The sequence below is a fragment of the Staurois parvus genome, unplaced genomic scaffold, assembly GCF_062004578.1.
Source record: "Staurois parvus isolate SC_StPar_1 unplaced genomic scaffold, SC_StPar_1.0 ptg000716l, whole genome shotgun sequence".
NCBI lineage: Eukaryota > Metazoa > Chordata > Amphibia > Anura > Ranidae > Staurois > Staurois parvus.
Window position 1 is genome coordinate 2073053 of NW_028318512.1, and position 18925 is coordinate 2091977.

The following is an 18925-nucleotide window of genomic DNA, read 5'->3' on the forward strand; positions in this document are numbered from 1 at the left end:
GAAAGTTCAACCGCGAACCGAACAGAGGGGTGTTCAGTCCATCACTAGTGGCTACATTCGTTCTCCAAGGTCAGTCTGCATATAGGAACACCCTCCCTTGCAAGCTCCCAAGATGGACCAGGGACTATGGGATGTGTAGTGTGTATAGAGTAGTGCATGTGGCCACAACCAATGTGCAGAACTCTTTCCAAACAAAGGTTCAGGAACTCACAAAGGAAGTTACAAGGAAGCAGAAAAACACAGTAAGAAACCATTTCATGAAAAACAGGTTACAGGGCCGTTAGGTAGTGGATGTATTTAGATTATTTTTGTAGTATAAGGACATAGTTTTGTGTCACTTTAAAGAGAACCTATCCTGCAATGCTTTATTCACTTTTTATATGCTATTGAACTTACTGGAAAATGTGACCACTCCAGAATCGATATTCTAGCACAGACCCATCCCTCGCTCCTTGTGCATCATAGCCCTTTTTCAGTGTCTAACTACTCTCTGTGCTGGCTCAGCTCCTCCATCCCTTCTCTCACCTCTTAATATACCCTACGTAGCAGCCAGGGCAGGAGGGAAAGCTGTTACTTAAAGCGGTAGTAAAGTCTCTTTAAAAAAAAAAAAAAGTTTCCCCCTGCAAGATAATATCAAAGTGCTAGTATGCATCGTATACTAGCACATTATGAAATACTTACATTAAAGAGAAGCCCTCTAGCGGCATGCTGTGACCACTGGCAGGGCTTTCATCATCAACCGGTCTTCCTTCTAGGTTCATGGCCTCTGGCTGTCTGCCTGGAGCCCCAGGCACGTCACACCGTTCTGAAGGAATGGCATGGGTATGCCATTCCTTCAGAGGAAATCCTAGTTGCTAATCTGTGGAATATCTCCTAAATGGTGAACGTTTAGGAGATATTAATTTTACCTATAGGTAAGCTTTATTATAAGCTTACCTGTAGGTAAAAATAAAAATACAGACTTTGTTTCCACTTTACATGCTAGGGCTGAGTATGCTGGGAAGGTTGACATCACATCAAAGATGGTGTCACCCAACAGCAATTTCAGGGTTTTTGGATGTCTACACAAAGGAGGCTTTTATAGGTGGGCAGTATGCATAAAATATATTAAATGCATTTATAATCTCATGGGAAGGTTTGTGTTAAAATGAAGTGTCTGGTGACAGGGTCACTATAACATACAAACACATAATAAGATCAGGCTGAGTCAGGAATCATTTTCACAGGTTTACAATCGCAATGATTCTAAATCACATCATTTCGTGCCTGCATGAATGTTTATCGCTAAAGTAACAAATGCAGATGTCACCCAGAACCTTCTTGTTAGGACGTAGCAGGTAAAGATTATGTCAAGTTGACAACTAATAAGCAGGCTATTGCAAATTATTCATCCCACATTATGTGAAACCTAAATACAATGTAACATTAAAAAACCCTAAACAAGCCTTTCTCAATCTTTTCAAGACAGAGGAACCCTTGAAATAACCTTCTGGTGTGAGGGAACCCTTGCTAAAATTACTATACAGGCATACCTCGGTTTACGAAATTTAATTCTGCGGGACTTTTCGTATAGAGAAAAATTTGTAAACCGAAATGCCGTTTCCCATAGTCATGCATTGAAAACCAATTAATCCATTCCTGAGGTCAGAAAAAAGTAAACGCTACCAAAATTCTGCAGGATTTGTTTTATCAAGTCATGCGGTATTTAAGTAGTGACAACCATGTGTTCATGTTTCAGCTGTCAGTGGGGTTCCCCACTGACAGATGAATGTAAAAGAATTGCCAGCAATTAAAAAAATTTATTAAAAAACGGCGTGGTGTCCCCCCTCCCATCCATACCATGACCTTCGGGTCTGGTATGAATTTTGAAGGGAACTCCAATGCCAAAACATGGGGACAAGGTACTTTGGGGGGGAGTCCCCCTGCCCCAAAGCACCCCCTCATGTTGAGGGCATGTGGCCTTGTATGGTTCAGAAGGGAGGGGGTGCTCACTCGTCCGTCCCTCCTTTCCTGACCTGCATACTTGGATAAGGATATGGATTTTGGAGGGGACCCCAAGCCATTTTTTTTTTAAATTTTGGCGTGGGAGTTCCCCTCAAAATCCATACCAGACCCAAAGGGCTTGGTATCGATGGGAGGGGGGGACTCCATGCCATTTTTTTACTTACTATGGTGCCGGTTTTTAAATGTAATTACCACTTTTTTATTTCTTCCCTATAGCTCAGAGATTCAGCGGTCACTTTCCCCCCAGCTAAAAGGGAAACTTTATTTTTAGTTTATTTCCCCAAGTTAAAAGAAACAATGTTTCCTTTTACTTTTTTTAAAAGAAATAAAGCTTCCTTTAACTCCGAGGGAAAGTGACAGCTAATTCTGTGAGCTATAAAGTAAAGAAAAAAAAAGCCGGCAATTGCATTTAAAAATTGGCACCGACATACACTTCATATTCCGAAAAAAATGTGTAACAAATTCGTACACCAAGGCATTACTTTCAATGGATTTTTATTCGTAAACCGAAAATTCCATTAACCGAGGCATTTGTAAACCGAGGTACACCTGTATCTACAACTCATCAAACATTAGTGTGATGGTCAGTGGGAAGAATGGTCCTTACACTTGTAGTCATTGGGATAAAGTACCCCCTTACAGGTAGCCAAACAGATCAACGGTGTCAGTTGGTATCATACTGTATCTAAGAGGCAGAAATTGTTCAAGGAATCTTTACCAACCTCTGGAGGAACCCCAGGGTTCCATGGAATTCTAGTTGAGAAACCCTGCCCTAAACATTAGTTTTATCTAGACGGCATGTTCTTATTTTCAACTGTTATTTTGCTGGGTGGGGGGGTGAGGGTACAACATCACTGGTGCCATCATGTAGCTGTAAGCACTTGACCTATGCTGCCACTTTGTTCTCTGTTATGTTTTCCTGCATTGCCTACTGCACAGATGTCAAACTGGTGGCCCTCCAGCTGTTGCCAAACTACAAGTCCCATGAGGCATTGCAAGATTGACAATTACAAGCATGACTCCCAAAGGCAGAGGCATGATGGGACTTGTAGTTTCGCAACAGCTGGAGAGAGTGTTAAAGGATACAATCTGACCACAGTGGCATGGATTTTTTTCCAGGCTTAGAGCGGTCAGTTTCGAACAGGAAGTTGATCAGTCAGTAGGGGACTGGCAGGATCACAAGCTATTTAAAGGGCTTTTTAGCACTTCTGTTAATAAAATGATCCCAGATGTTTAATATGAAGTACAGAAGAGTATAGTCTCTAGCTTTTAAACTTTAGTTTATATATATTACACTGCTGAAAGTGTTAATTTTATTATTTTGTTTGATTATTTATATATATATATATATATATATATATATATATATATATATATTTATATATTTTATTTTTTGTACATTATTATTATTAGGAGATGGTTGTATTTACCTCTTCACTTCCTGCACACATCTTTAGCAGCCATTACTAGTCATAATCTATAGCTCACTGTTACCACCAGCAAGTAACAGGTCCTTATGGCTGCCAGTCCTTACAGGAAATAATGTCACGGATAGCATTAGGATTTGCCATGTAGAGAGGGATTTTCAGCAAAATTGTAAAACCATGAGTGGCTTGATTCATTTCCTGGGCTTAACTATGGACCCCAGCGCTCAATGATGGCCAGCAGTACCTTGGACACCAGTAAGGGAGCTTGTGGACATTGCAACACTGGAGGACAGATGAGTATAAAGGACAATAGGTCTAAACAAACTGGAAGGGAAAGGCACCGACAAATGTCCAAGTTTGCAGAGAGAGAGGCTCCACTTTTGACAGTTGCTGGTCCACTGAAAGAGCATGACTGGCTCAGAAATAGATAGGCAAGGTATGAAGCAAATACCGCACACTGCCAATGTGGGCAACCAAAGCAAAGGTCTATAGGTAGGCTTCAGCTGAGTCTTCCACCCATTAGACACATTGGGCTGAAGCCTAACTATGGATCTTTGCTTCAGTAGTTCACATCAGTAGTGTGTGGGACCTTAGTTCTGTTTTCAACCAAGTACCATATACAATTTTGTATTAATAACCAAATCATTTAAAAAATGGCATCTGAGTTCAAGTGGCTGACATTATAATTTTATATTTTGTAACTTTAAATTAAGCCGATTACAGTCATGGGCATATGTAACAAAAAAACTAATATAGGTTTTTTTTTAAAAATAGCATACTTGGCATACAACTTTTAGAAAGTGAACAGTTTGGTTTGGCTTTTACTGGGTTTCTTTTAACAGTCCAAAAACCATTGGCGTTCTTCTGCTTTGCTTTACATTAGGGAAACAGCTTGCAAATATCAGCCAGGGGGCCTAAATGTGCAAACATGTCATGGAGTATGGCTGACAATTTGCGTGTTCAGGCTCATCTATTTGTACACGGAAATTAGCTTCAAAAAGTAAAACGACCCATGCATAAAACAACCATCACATTTTACGTACCCACAAACAATTGACCAAGCCATAGCCAAAGAAATAAAAGCTTTAGAAGCTGAACTGCATTAAAAGGTTTTGCCCTGAAACAGCTCCTTGTAAAAATAAAATGATCCATTGAGCAAGTCATATTTGAATGAGACATTCCATCTAAGATGTTTTCTTTTAAAGTATATCTGGTGCCAAAACTTTTTTTTTTGGATCGAGCAGGAATCAGTTTTTTTCTTTGCATGTCCCATTGGGACACTTCCTGTCCTGCAGAAATAAAATAGAAAGTAAGAGAAAAAAGCTTTCCATGAATCCATCCATGAAAACTTTGAGTATGCCAGTTTTGATTAAGAGACACTATCCAAGATGTTCTGTTTTAATGCGAAACTAGAGCCAAACCTTTTTTGGATCAAACAGGATAAAATTAGTACTATTAAATAAAACTGTCAACATCTTAATGTTTCTAAGGTAACCTCAAAGTGGTTGTAAAGGCTGAAGGCTTTTTACTTTGATGCATTCTATGCATCAAGGTAAAAAGCCTTCAGTATGCAGCTCCCCCTGCAGCTCCCCCCAATACTTTCCTGAGCCCCATTGTAATCCAATGATGTGAATGAGAGCGGCTGCTCTCCTGGGTCTCTGTCATTGGTTCCTATTGCTGTCAATCATAGTTAGTGAGGAGGAAGCAGGGACAGAGCCAACCTCGCTCTGTGTGGTTTTTCGTCACAAATAGCAGGGCTAGGGAGAGAGCGGGCATGAGTGTGTGCCCATAGCAAGTGACTTGATAAGGGGGCACTCCGCGGGGGGGGGGGGGAAGCCAGGAGCATTGGGATGGGGGCAGAAAAGGAGGATCAGGGCTGCTTTGTGCAAAACCATTGCACAGAGCAGGTAAGTATATAATGTTGGTGTCATTGTTTTTTTAAGAGACTTTACAATTGACTTAAACTATATTTTGTTGTATTCAGATAGAATCACTTTCAAATGTGTCTAGGCCATGCCTGAACTGAGGTACCATCCCCTGCTCTTTCTATTGAGGAACATCAGGGAATACAACTGGGACATGACTAATTGACAGCTTACAAGAAAGTTAGAATTTCCATACTGAAGGGGTCCCAGTGGATTTCTGGGGAGTGCCACAATCAACATTTTTAGTAGCCAGCATTACTTATAAAAAAAATGTTGCCACTCATAGGGATAGACTGCAGTCTATTTTTGATTTGTGTAATCATGGGTCAAAAACGGGTTGAGGGCACACCCATGTGAAAGAAACTTTGCAGTTGAAGAAAAGGAAAGATCATTGGATATTATGGATTGCTATAAATTACCTTTTGCCATTTAATTAAGTCAAAAATTCCTAAAAAAGGAACAAAATTACTTCATGTGAAATCTTAAGTTGGCCATATATGGTTCAAAATTCATCCAGTCCGGGGGGGGACCGACCAAATTTTGATCCATGTATTGGTTAGCTGTTTGTACAAAAGTCAGTATATCAATTGACTTGTGTACATCCAGTCTGTCGAGCTTTTCTAGGCAACACTTATCATTGTGTCCTGCCGGTGGGCCAGAATTGGCTCTTTTATTTTTTAACTAAATCATCTATGGCCTCTATTAGTAGTGGCTTGACATAACATTGTTACTTTGATTTGGCTGCCAAAATACTTTCCTACGGAAGCCCCACTCACACTTTTTCCACCTTGATTCCCTGCTCAAAGCAATTGTGGCATGTGAATCGCTGTTACCTTTTTCAACCAATCATATTATATTTTACCAGGGACACATCAGCTAAGATGAGATTTCTGATTGGATGTATGAGCTACTATACTGTGTACACTATAGCTGTTCTTTGTACTTGCTAAGTGAAAAAGCCAGTACTGTAATAAACTGTCATGAAACAGTGGAACAATTGTTCATTGAGTTAGTGACTTTAGTGTCATTGAATTGGAAACCATTTAGCCCTCCTGCCACTTAGCCTACAGCACATACAAAATTAAAGTGAATCTCATAAAACCAGTAAACATTTATTTTTTTGCAAGCTGTTGGTTTAATTTATCAACAGACCACATGGAGCTTTCAAAGATGTGGAAGATCCAAGCTCAATCCTCGGGGCACAACAGGCAAGCTGTCTTGGAGATAATTAGAACCAGGATTATGGTTAATTATTATTAATTAGAGAAATTATCAGTAGCCCTTGAGGACTGAGTGGAAAACTGAGGCTTGGGTGCCCGACTTTAAATTTCAGAGCCTTCTGTCAAGTAGTTCCCTAAATAAATCGATCTACAGTTGTATTCAAAATAAGAAAGGATAAAATGAAAAAAGACATGATATTTCCCAGGGGGAACACCAGAAAATTACATTAAACAAGGCATTTTGCATGTTAGAATTTCAGCTTTCTAATTAATTGCGAGTGGTTTAAAGACCAATTTCAAACAAAATTAAAATTTTGGTTTTGGATAGTCAACAGTGGATTGATTGTCACATCAGCTTCTTATGCCTAAATGCCTGTAAAGGTTTTTATATAGCCAGGTCATAGAATAAAGTATATGTCTAGTAGTATTTAGCCACATTCAACTGGACTTGTTCCTTAATGGTGAAGATGTTTTGAAGCTCATTCAAGCCACTTATTCAGCTCTAATGAGTGTCAGGAAAATACCCCAGCATTTATAGCCACACAAGTAGCACCAACACATTATTCCAATTACCATGGCAAGATGTTATAGTTCAAGGACAGAATAGGAAGTGTGAAAATGGTGAAACCACCCTGCTCTGCACAATTTCATCACTGGTGTCAGGAAGCTGAGGGCTGAACAAGAAAAAACAATTGATTCCCCCACCCACATTAAAAACATGGGTGGAAGAATCTCCGCTGCTGACTGTTGAATTGAAAAACCAAGCGGCAACTGCATCTGATAGCCATCCACGGCCAGTTTAAAGCTGGCCATACATGGCTGTTTTTTTTTGTTCAGCCTATGGGCTGAAAGAAAATAACTGAACCTATTCACCCATCCACACAATCAAGGTGGATGGGGGAATCCTCCCCTATGCTATTGTACTCTGACAGCGGGGGGACTAATCTGGTGTCAGAATACAGATGTAGGCAGGTGCAGTCTACATTCTCCACTGAAGGTGGGGCTCCTCCAGAATGGCAATGCAGCTGGAGGAGGAAGCCAGGACAAATTAGGTTTCCAGTTGTCTATGCTACATCCAGGTGACCCTGGTGGCCATCATGGGTCACTCAGAGTCCCTGCCCCCAAGTTTTGGCACATATCTTGCAAAGTGGCTAGTGTAGGGACAGGGTACCCATCCGTTAGGGACAGCACTAGCGGCAGGGAAAGGTTCCAGAGAAGTATGGAAAGCTTAGGGCCTTCATCTGCAATGGAGCAAACTCTCTTTTGGATTGGACCGGCCAGGCCACACTCTGCTTCCCTTGTGAGACGCTGTCTATAGCTTGGGCCTATTCACTACTGACTCTCCGCTCTACCTGTTCTGAGTTCCCCTGCCAGGTGTGCCCACACAGGGGTTGCTGTACAGTTTTGAAAGTTCTTCAATACATTTTTTGCGGCAATCTGGGACTCTGTGTGTTCTTTGTTGCTGCACCACGCTCCACCGACCTGACACAGAGATCAGCCCTGTAGCCACTGGCTGCAACTGCTGATTGAGCAGCTTTTTGCCAAGAGACCTGTTCAACAAAGTCAATCAATAGATCGACTGCTGTTGAGCAGCAGTGGCCACACATTAATCAAAATCTGTCCAGTCTCTGCTGAACTGGCCGACTTTTGATCCATTTATAGCCATCTTAAGCTGTTTTCTAAGCTGTGATTATCCTTACCCACACACCATAATTAAACCTTCACTTTTTAGGTAGACTTTCCATTTATTTGTTTATTCTACATTATGCATAGTCCATTACGGATTAGTGACCTGATAAATTGTCTTTGTAAAGGGTGCTAAAGCTCTCCAGAGTTGGAAATCTGAGTGCATATAAATCACAACTGTAAACATGTAAGAAGGCGGCAACTAAACAAAACTAGAATATCTCTTTAGAAGCAATTTTTTTTCAGAATAAGTAGCGGAGTTACCAAGTGACACATTTTTATTGTAAAGATTTCCATTATATCCTTCTCAGAACACAAGATACCACAACAGAGCTAGTCCTAAGCATAATCCATAATGTTACAAGCTTAGACAATGCACCCTCTGTTCTTGCTTCCTCTAAGTTCCTGTTGTTGGTTCACCTCTGCTAAAATGAAATCTCAAGCAGTGGTTTCATCCCTACCTGAGTTCTCCTTTGCTGGACTACAGAACACCTCCCACTTCTCCATAAAATAAGGGTCTTTGTTCTGTATTCCAGCAGAAGACAACTCAGGCAGGGCAGACATAACTTGGCATTTTAGAGTAGATATATTTTGTTTCAATCAATTTTCATCTAAGAGTATCTGTTTCTGCAAAATTGTGGTTCATTACTAGGTCAGATCCAGAGAGTGTCTTCTAATGCCTACGAGCCTCTGTAGAAAGCACAGACAACTTCAAATATTGCAGTATTACAATACAAAAGTATTAACCATTAGAAAGCAGTAGTTGAAAATCCCACTGACAGGACAATACATTTTACCCAGCCATAATTAATCACTAGTTGGTCAATAAGATGCAACCCAGGTAGTATAACTGCACTTACCCACAATAGTCAGGGCTGTAGCTTTCGTTAATTCTTCCTTCAATGAGTCTATTACTTCTAAATTACTGCCATCCAGGCTGCATCTATTTATTGTGCCATTACCGGAGCTGATCCAGTATATCTTGTTGTCTGCATAGTCTATTGACAAACCTGTAAATACATTACAGAGATTGAGCATTTTGAGAAACAACATCTAATATGATTAGCAAACTTATTAAATTACGTTTACATAAATGATTGTACAACATACAGAACTCCAGAAATAGTCATACAGTTGAAGGGCTATTGAAGCTGCATTTACATATATGGGCTTTTAGAGAAGCATGTAAATATTCTGATGTGAGTCAAGTCTACTGGTGAATGCAAAACACAATTTAAAATTTCCCTGGAAGCTGAACTGGTCTACTCCTGAGCTACTATGACATTGCTGAGGACAGAACTTACATGTGAACCTGTGAAGATCAACATCCAGCACCCATTGGGGAAGACATGCTAAAACTGGTGAGAATGAAGACAGGGATGGCTGGTACTCTGAATGACATCCAAAACGTATAACTCTTTATTGAAGGAACATGTACATTGCTGAAAACATTCAACGCGTTTCGGGCTATTAGTCCTTAGACATGGTTGATATCAAGCAGTATAAAACACACATATAGTTACAAAAACATGTCACATGATAACCCCACACAGTGCACTGAGCCAAGTTGGGTTTTGCTTTTAGCATTTTTAGTTCACCTGTGTGAGGTTATCATGTGACCTGTTTTTAGAACTATACAAGTGTGTTTTATACTGCTTTGTATCAGCCATGACTAAGGACTAATCATCTGAAATGCATTGGCTGTTTTCAGCAATGTACATGTTCAAAGAGTTATACTTTTTGGATGTCCTCCTGAGTACTGGCCATCCGTGTCTTCATTCTGTTCTGTGGGAAGCATCGACAGCCTTTAGGTCTGAGCACCGGGAGGAGCTGTAATCAAGGGAGGTAGAAGGAAATCACCACATCTAATGGTTGGTAAGCTGCAATATATTACATTTATGGTTGGGTTTAATACCGCTTTAATAATATTCATTTATGTAAAAAATTATGACTTATGTAGCAAATGTATATGCTTTATTTTTTTTTTCAAATATTTTTTTTTCTCACAAATGGAGTTACCCTTTAATTAGCACTACTATTCGAGGAAAATACTCCAGTGTTCCAGTTACATGGTACATTGGTACATTTTCTGGTAGCCCGTCCTATTTATCCTTTTTTTTGGTGAGGTGAATATACTTTTATAGTTATTTAACTCTTCGTTTTACACTCTGCAGCATTAAAAGAAGCATAACTTCTGTAATTAAAGCCTCCGAAGATGTATTGCAAACAGCCCGAGCATATTTAATTGGCAAATAAGGCACATCCATTATGAGATGGAGCTTATTAGAGTTTTTCATCACTGTCTGGGTTTCGCTGTGAGGCTGATATTAAAGAACAAGCGTACTGTCAAGGTTCGTTTTCTACCACACTTGGCAAAGTCATCATCACTCCTCAACGAGGAATTCTCAGGACATTAGTGTACACATAGCTCATTAGCCAAACTCAGCTTCCAGGTCAATTTCTTCACCACTGTAATTTCATCTGTTCATTATCAACTCTAGTAGGGATTTGATTAATTTCAGATTAAAACAAAAATTCAGGCTAAGTGAGATGTCTTCATCCATAGAAAGGTTTGATGGTAGTAATATTGCAGATGTGGATGGAGTCTAAAGGTTTACTCACCCACTAATTTGTAATGTCTCTTGTGGACTCCAGAAGTTACATCTCTCCATTAGCGTTCCCCACCTTTTTCCAAGTGCCTTTGGGCTACCTCAACACACGGCAACACCAATCCACTTAAAGAGACACTAAGTAGCTTCCTTATTTTCCATAAATAATTCATGCACATCCACTGCTTGATAGCCCTGTAATCTATTTTTCATGAAATTGTTCCTTATTGTGTTTTTCTGCCTCCTTGAAACATCCTTTCTGGGTTCCCAAAGCTCTCGTTTTATCCTCAATTCCTTTGTTTGTAACAAGCAGTGCACATTAGTTGTGGTCTATGCAGGGGCGGACTGACCATTTGGAAACTCGGGCACTGCCCGAGGGCCCGGGGTCAGTAGGGGGCCCCATGAGATGCCCCTGGTACCTTTTTCATAGGCTTTTTTGAGTTTGGGCAAGGGTATAGGGGCCCCATGATCCCCTATTGCCCGGGTGCCCCATGAGTTGTCAGTCCGCCCCTGGGTCTATGCACACTACAAATCCCATAGTCCAGAGTCCTTGGGACTACCCGCTTGGGATAACAATAACGTTAACCACCTCAAGAACGGACACTTTTAACCCCTTCCTGTCCAGGCCAATTTTCAGCTTTCAGTGCTATCACACTTTGAATGACAATTGTGCGGTCATGCAACACTGTACCCATATGAATTTTTTAGCACTTTTTTGAGACAGATAAAGCTTTATTTTGGTGGTATTTATTCACTACTATGATTTTTATTTTTTTTGCTATATAAATGAAAATGTCCAAACATTTTGAAAAAAAAGTGTTTTTCTTATAAAATTTTGCAAATACATAACCTTTCTTCATAAATCTTGGCCAAAATGTATTCATCTTTTTAGTAAAAAAAAAAAACAAATAAGTTTATAACCAAAAATTATGTTTCAAACTTTTTTGACATTTTTATTGTTTTTTAACATACTGTCACCCTAGCAGTACAGTGTCACCATGGGGACACAGTACTACTTGTGGGGGGTGATGAAGATTTTTTTTTTTCTACACTGATTTCTTTTACACCCATAAAGGCTGTAAAAGCAATCATTTCTCCTTCTCTCTGGCTGAATTCTTGCAGCCATTGTGAAATACTGTGTGAGCTATGATTGGTCACAGCTTGTCACATGGTACAATGCTGTTGTGAATGGCCTTGTACCATATGACCTCTGTGATCATTCACAGATTTTACACGTAGTAAGCAATGATGTCAGAAGTGACATCTTGCTTACTACTCTTCATGTGATCACTGATTGGCCATCAGTGATCATATTATCGGGACCTCACACAGAGGTCCCGTACAGCGATTGGTGTTCCACCGTGTCTGGAGGACACAGCGGGCACCAGATTGCGATGCCGCACGCTCCTAGGGAGTGCACACAGGGAGGGAAGCGAGGAGGACATTTATAAACAGCCACCCTCTCTTGCAATGCTCCCGTCCGGCCATTTATATACATGGGCTGGATGGGAAGTGGCTAAAGGAAAAAATATATAAGAGTGTAAAAAATGTAATGAAAATAATAAAAAAAAATTTAAAAGCATCCCCATCCCTGCAAAAACACGCGAATAGTCCCAACATGCATATATAAATGATGATTGCACCACACATTGAGGTAGCACTGAGAAAGTTGGAGTGAGAGCAATAATTATAGAGCCAACATATGTGATTAACTCTAAACTGATAACCTGTAAAAGCTTTTAAAAAGACACCTATGGACAATTTTAGGTACTGTAGTTTTTTGCCATTTTACAGGCATGCACAATTTTAAATCTTGACATGTTTGGTATCTATTTACTTGAAACATAATTTTTTATATTTTACAAAAACCATTGGGTATTATATTGTGTTTGTGTGCACTAAAGCTCATTTAAGTGTTCTTTTTCCTGAAAATTTGTGTTTGATACGCAGTTGCACAAATATCATGCAACATAAAAAAAAAAGTCCAACAGCTTTCAGAAATGATAACTGATCGGGGTGTTAAAAAGTTCAAAAGTAGAACCCCCTAAACATTATAACAGTCGACTGTAGTCAGTGCCAGATTAGACTCTGTAGAGGTCACTTGGCAATCGGGACTTTGGGGTCCCCCTCGCAGTGTGATAACATTGAGCTAAGTAGTGTGCGAGTTGGTCGCTAGAAGGAGATGACCATCTCTACTGTACATTACACAGACACAGGTTGCACCAACATTCTTTACAAACTGACAGCTAAAAGAAGTGAACCTGATGTCTATGAATTATGTACTTTAGGTTGTTATTGGGTAAATTACATTAATACAGTATTTTCTCTATAGAGTCTTTAACCATTTAAAGACCGCCCTCCCCCAATGTACTGCATATAGGCGGCCTGTGCAAGCAAAGCGACGTACTGGTACATCGCTGCCTGCTTGCGGGTTTAGGGCACATGCATGCACCCCCAGCCCCCTTCCCAATCTTGGCAACATCCGCTATAATATTACACAGCAGGAGTCTGTCAGAAAGTCCCGACCAGTGATTTATGGCAAGGACCTGCTGATCAGCAGGTGTGTCCAATCACAGCCTAGAGCCCTGTGTTGACAATAAAAGCAGGATAAGAAACAAAGTGATCTGTTAGTAAAAACAGCACACATTAGACACATTACACATTGTTAAGCACACATTTAATCCCTTGACCGCCGTAGATATTAATCCCTTCCCAGCCAGTGTCATAAGTACAGTGACAGTGTATAGTATCACTGTATTAGTGGCAGTGGTGATGTCAGTGTCAGTTAGTCAGTCCCCACCCAGTGTTAGTTAGTGTCAGATTGCCCACCATACTATTGCAAGTCGCTGATCACTGCCATTAGTAGTATAAAATAAAAATCCAATATAAATACCATAGCTTGTAGATGCTATACCTTTCACACTAACCAATATACACTTATTGGGATTTTTGTTACCAAAGACATGTATAATGTCTTGCAGAATACATTTTGGCCAAAATTTATGAAGATTTTTTTTTTATAAATTGGATATGTTTTATAGCAGACAATAAAATAAATATTGTTTCAAAATCGTTGGTCTTTTTTTGCTTATATCTAAAAAAAAAAAAAGCAATGGTGATCAAATAGCACTAAATGAAAGTTTTGTGTGAGAAAAAAATAGAAAAAAAAATAATTTGGGTACAGTGTTGCATGATCGTGTAATTACCATTTAAATCAGTGCAGTGCCAAATAGCAAAAAATGGCCTGGTCATGAAGAGAATAAAACCTTCTGGGGCTGAATTCATGTAAAGTTTTTGTTTCCTTGAGTAGATTTTTTTTAAAAATCTTTTGTAATCAATTTAAGAAAGCTTTAATGTAATTTTCTTTCAAGATCAAATAAATATTATTTTGATTTGTTGTCACGGCCAGTGCCTACTCCGCCTATTTGGCAATCCGGCACTGGCTGTAGTTCATTTTAAATATCACTTTCAAGTGGATTGATCCTACAAAAAAATGGATGGATTAAAATTTGAAAAAGTAAATAGTCTTTTCAAGGTATGAAATTCTGGATGGCCAGAGTAGAACAGAATCAAAATGTCAACATTGCACCCCTTTTTATTTTATATTTCAATATTTTTATTGAAAATCAGTAGAAACAGTATACAGAAATATAGAAAACATAACCCACCCACATGATGAGTTGTAGCAAAACAATCAAAGTCATGGAATATATAGTTACATAATAATATATCGACCAATAATGTAGTGAACGATAAACTGGAAACCCCAATAGGGTATAGTCGAGTTTAAGCAACTATTCCATCAATCAAAAGGTGTGGGTATTATCATATAACCAATTAACAAAGGTAGAGAGAACGAAAATTAAAGAAAGAATTTAAAAAGGTAAAAAAGATGAAAGAGAAAGAGAGAGAAAGAAAGAGGGAAAGGAAAGGAAAGAAAGAGGGAAATGAAAGGAAAGAAAGAGGGAAAGGAAAGGAAAGGAAAGAAAGAGGGAAAGGAAAGGAAAGGAAAGAAAGAGGGAAAGGAAAGGAAAGGAAAGAAAGAGGGAAAGAAAAGGAAAGGAAAGAAAGAGGGAAAGAAAAGGAAAGGAAAGAGGGAAAGGAAAGGAAAGGAAAGAAAGAGGGAAAGGAAAGAGAGGGAAAGGAAAGGAAAGAAAGAGGGAAAGGAAAGTCAAGAAAGAGGGAAAGGAAAGTCAAGAAAGAGGGAAAGGAAAGGAAAGGAAAGAAAGAGGGAAAGGAAAGGAAAGGAAAGGAAAGAAAGAGGGAAAGGAAAGGAAAGAAAGAGGGAAAGGAAAGGAAAAGAAAGAAAGAGGGAAAGGAAAGGAAAGGAAAGGAAAGGAAGAGGGAAAGGAAAGGAAAGAAAGAGGGAAAGGAAAGGAAAGGAAAGAAAGAGGGAAAGTAAAGGAAAGGAAAGAGGGAAAGGAAAGGAAAGGAAAGAAAGAGGGAAAAAAAAGGAAAGAAAGAGGGAAAGGAAAGGAAAGAAAGAGGGAAAGGAAAGGAAAGAAAGAGGGAAAGGAAAGGAAAGGAAAGAAAGAGGGAAAGGAAAGGAAAGAAAGAGGGAAAGGAAAGAAAGAGGGAAAGGAAAGAAAGAGGGAAAGGAAAGAAAGAAAGAAAGAAAGAAAGAAAGAAAGAAAGAAAGAAAAAGAAAGAAAGAAAGAAAGAAAGAAAGAAAGAAAGAAAGAAAGAAAGGGAAAGGAAAGGAAAGGAAAGGAAAGAAAGAGGGCCATACAAAAGTCCATTAAATAACAGAGATATACCTAATCCATGGTTCCCATGTGTGCTCAAATTTAGAGGTATTATTGTTAATTATACTAGTAAGTTTATCATTAATCATAATCCAATTAAGTTTCTGTTTGACCAAGACCATCGCCTCTTTTTATTTTATTTATTTTTTGTAATTAGAGAAAAAACAAGACCAACAAAAATATTTTTCCCTTACAAACAAAGCACAAGCCATTTGACAAGAATTAAGTTTCCAGGAAACATCAAAGCTGCTAAACAGGATGATAAATGTAATGGCGTTATTTGTCTTACAAGAGCACATCTCAGCAAACAACCAAAAAGCCAAAAACAATGACTCCAATATTTTCGATAAATCAAAGGGAAGCATAATGTGAAGATTAAAATTGATGGCTTTATTCTCGTGTTAACGGCAGGGGCTGAATAGCTGGCTGGCTAATCTGAAGCATGTAATATATGACAGGTCCATAGGTGATCTACAGCGCTTGGGGCTACACTGGTACAAGCACACAGATGATTTGTCCTGTGTTAATGATGTACTGTAAGCCGGATTTTCTGCTTGCATCAAAATATCGTAAAATATGTGACTTAGATATATCACTATTTGTTGGGTGACAGCTGAACACAAATCATCAAGTCCGCTTCATGCGGAGGAGGATAATGTAAAAAAGCCGCAATCAATCATTATTTATTTACACTTAGCCATCCTGTTGGTAATTCGGAGAATGAAGGATTATGGGAATGAGAGCCAAACTTTTCCCCAACTGCTTCCACTGTCAGCACCATTTCATATAAATATACAGTATATATGTTTTTTGGAACATCATTCTCTTGACACGGCTTCAGTGCTGCCTTAGTTGCTGACCTGAAACAAGTTTTTTCTTAACCACTTCAATACCGAGCACTTTTACCCTCTTCCTGCCCAGGCTAATTTTCAGCTTTCAGCGCTGTCGCACTTTTGAATGACAAGTGTGTTGTCATGCAGCGCTATACCAAACAACATTTTTTATAATTTGTTTTCACACAGATAGAGCTTTCTTTTGGTGGTATTTAATCACCATTTTGTTTGCTAAATAAACAAAAAAAAGACTGAAAAGTTTGAAAAGAATTGCATTTTTCTATGTTTTTGTTATTAAATGTTGCAAATAAATAATTGTTCTTCATAAATTTAGGACAAAATGTATTCTGCTACCAGGGGTGGACTGACAACTCATGGGGCCCCCGGGCAATAGGCGATCATGGGGCCCCTGTGTCCTTGCCCACACTTAAAGCACACTCAAAAAAGCCTATAAAAAGGTACCAGGGGCATTTCATGAGACCCCCCACTGACCCCGGGCTCTCGGGCACTGCCCAAGTGCTCGAATGGTCAGTCCGCCCCTGTCTGCTACATTTCTTTGAAAATAACCCATATTAGTGTAACTTATTTAGTCTATAGAAAAGTTATTACAGAGTCCACAAACTATGGGATGTACCTGAAAATTGATCAATCCTGATGTACCGATCTCATTTCTTAAAGCCCAAAAATGTCAGGACAGTACAAATATCCCCCAAATTACCACTTTTTAGAAATTAGACAGTTCACGGTAATTAGTAAGTGGCATGGAAAGTTTTTTGAAGTTGTCATTTTTTTGTCATTTTTTTTTTAAAACTAGGAAATATATAAAAAAAAACAATTTTTTTTTACAAACTGTTACCAGTGCAGTACAGCATCATCACATAACTGGCGTGGCAGTGATCTGACACACTGACTGGTGACAATACGAAAACAAAACCCCCCTTCTAATATATTTTTAAATTGTATTTATTTTTTAATTACATTTTTACATTTTTTTTTACTCATTGCGACCAGAGCAATATAATTACCATATTAATATTGTAATACTCTGGAGAAGTGATTCGGATTTTTATTTTTTTTACACATTGGTTGGTTCTAGCAGTGAATTTCACTTCTATAAGCAAACATTTTACTGAATTAAATCAACCTATTCAGTCTGTTTTTTTGTGATTAGCTGTGATTGGCCACAGCTAATAACATGGTCTGTGATTGGCCCCATCTGTGTGACCACTGTGATCAATCACAGCTAACAACACAAAGCCAGTCATTATTTCATTGTTTACAATTGTCATGTAATCATTACAGAGATCATGTGGTACTGGCAGTGGGCCGGTACACTGATCAGTCATTGGTGACAATCGCGCCCACAGTGGGGCCCCATTGGCGGCTCGCAAGGCTCGTTCCGGGAGGATACCATGTGATACCCACCTGAAATGTCCATGAATGAGCAACCACTTTCATTTGGGACTGCAACTTTCAATGTGTGAACTTCTCATTCATCTGTGGAAGCACATTGGCTATGTGCGTGTCTTTGTTAGGATCTCAGTCTTCCAAGCCTTATCCACACATTGCCATATGCAGCATCTTGTTGTCTTGTTGGGGTGTCATGGGCAGTGGTGTATTTAGGTTTTGTGCTGTCCTAGGCACCACAAAAATCGCTGCCCCCCACAGAGAGAGCCTGACATTGACCAACAACACCCCTGCCTCCCACCCGAAAGAGCCTTCCACTATCACTGCCCCCCATACACCAGCCACCATCCCCCATGGCGAGACAGAGAAAGACACTCATCTTCACAGCTCTGGACATCCGTGGGAATGAGAGTCGAGCTGTGCATACACTGTCATGAAACCCGCAGCCTCTCTTGGAACCCACCAGGTCCCCATGCCCCGTGTGTCCCTTCTTCTGTCCCTTCTACTGAGAGGCAGTGCTGCCCCCCTGAAAAATGCCGCCCTGGGCAAATGCCTTGTTTGCCTTATGTTAACTACACGCCTGGTCATGGGCCCCTTTCACAGGTCCCTGCTCAGACACCCTGGGACAGTTCTCATTTGGAGGTGTTATACCAATGTTTGTATACTAATTATCAAGCTGAGTTCTGACAGATAATATGTGGAAAGCATCTACTCCTGACGAAGTGATGATAATATTCCCAAAATGCGTAGAGTTTTATGATGTGCTCCCTCTATTTTATTGGAAGTGTTCTTCGAAATATTATATTGAACGGTTATTTTAAGAATTGTATACTTTATGTTGATGCTTGTCAGATATAAGAACCAATTTGTTGTTCTCAACCCTCTGATTTATTTATTAACATCATCATGTTTTGTTGAATAAATTGATAATGTATAACCCAGCTATGTGTGATGCCTCATTTAAAGTCCCATGGGGAAAACAATTGATTGTATTGTATAGGTTACATATTAGGCCTCATGTACACATGAATTCACTTAGTCATTAAACTCTCCTGGGAGCAGAAAAACG

General features: G+C 39.4%; 1 protein-coding gene across 1 annotated transcript in view; it reads right to left on the reverse strand.

The window, feature by feature from the left end:
- Positions 1-18925, reverse strand: part of LRP1B (LDL receptor related protein 1B) — a 2076109-nt gene that overhangs the window by 694822 nt on the left and 1362362 nt on the right. The window contains exon 32 of the mRNA XM_089653623.1: positions 9123-9272. Within this exon, the coding sequence (XP_089509749.1) occupies positions 9123-9272 (150 nt within the window). The remainder of the gene's footprint in view (positions 1-9122; positions 9273-18925) is intronic.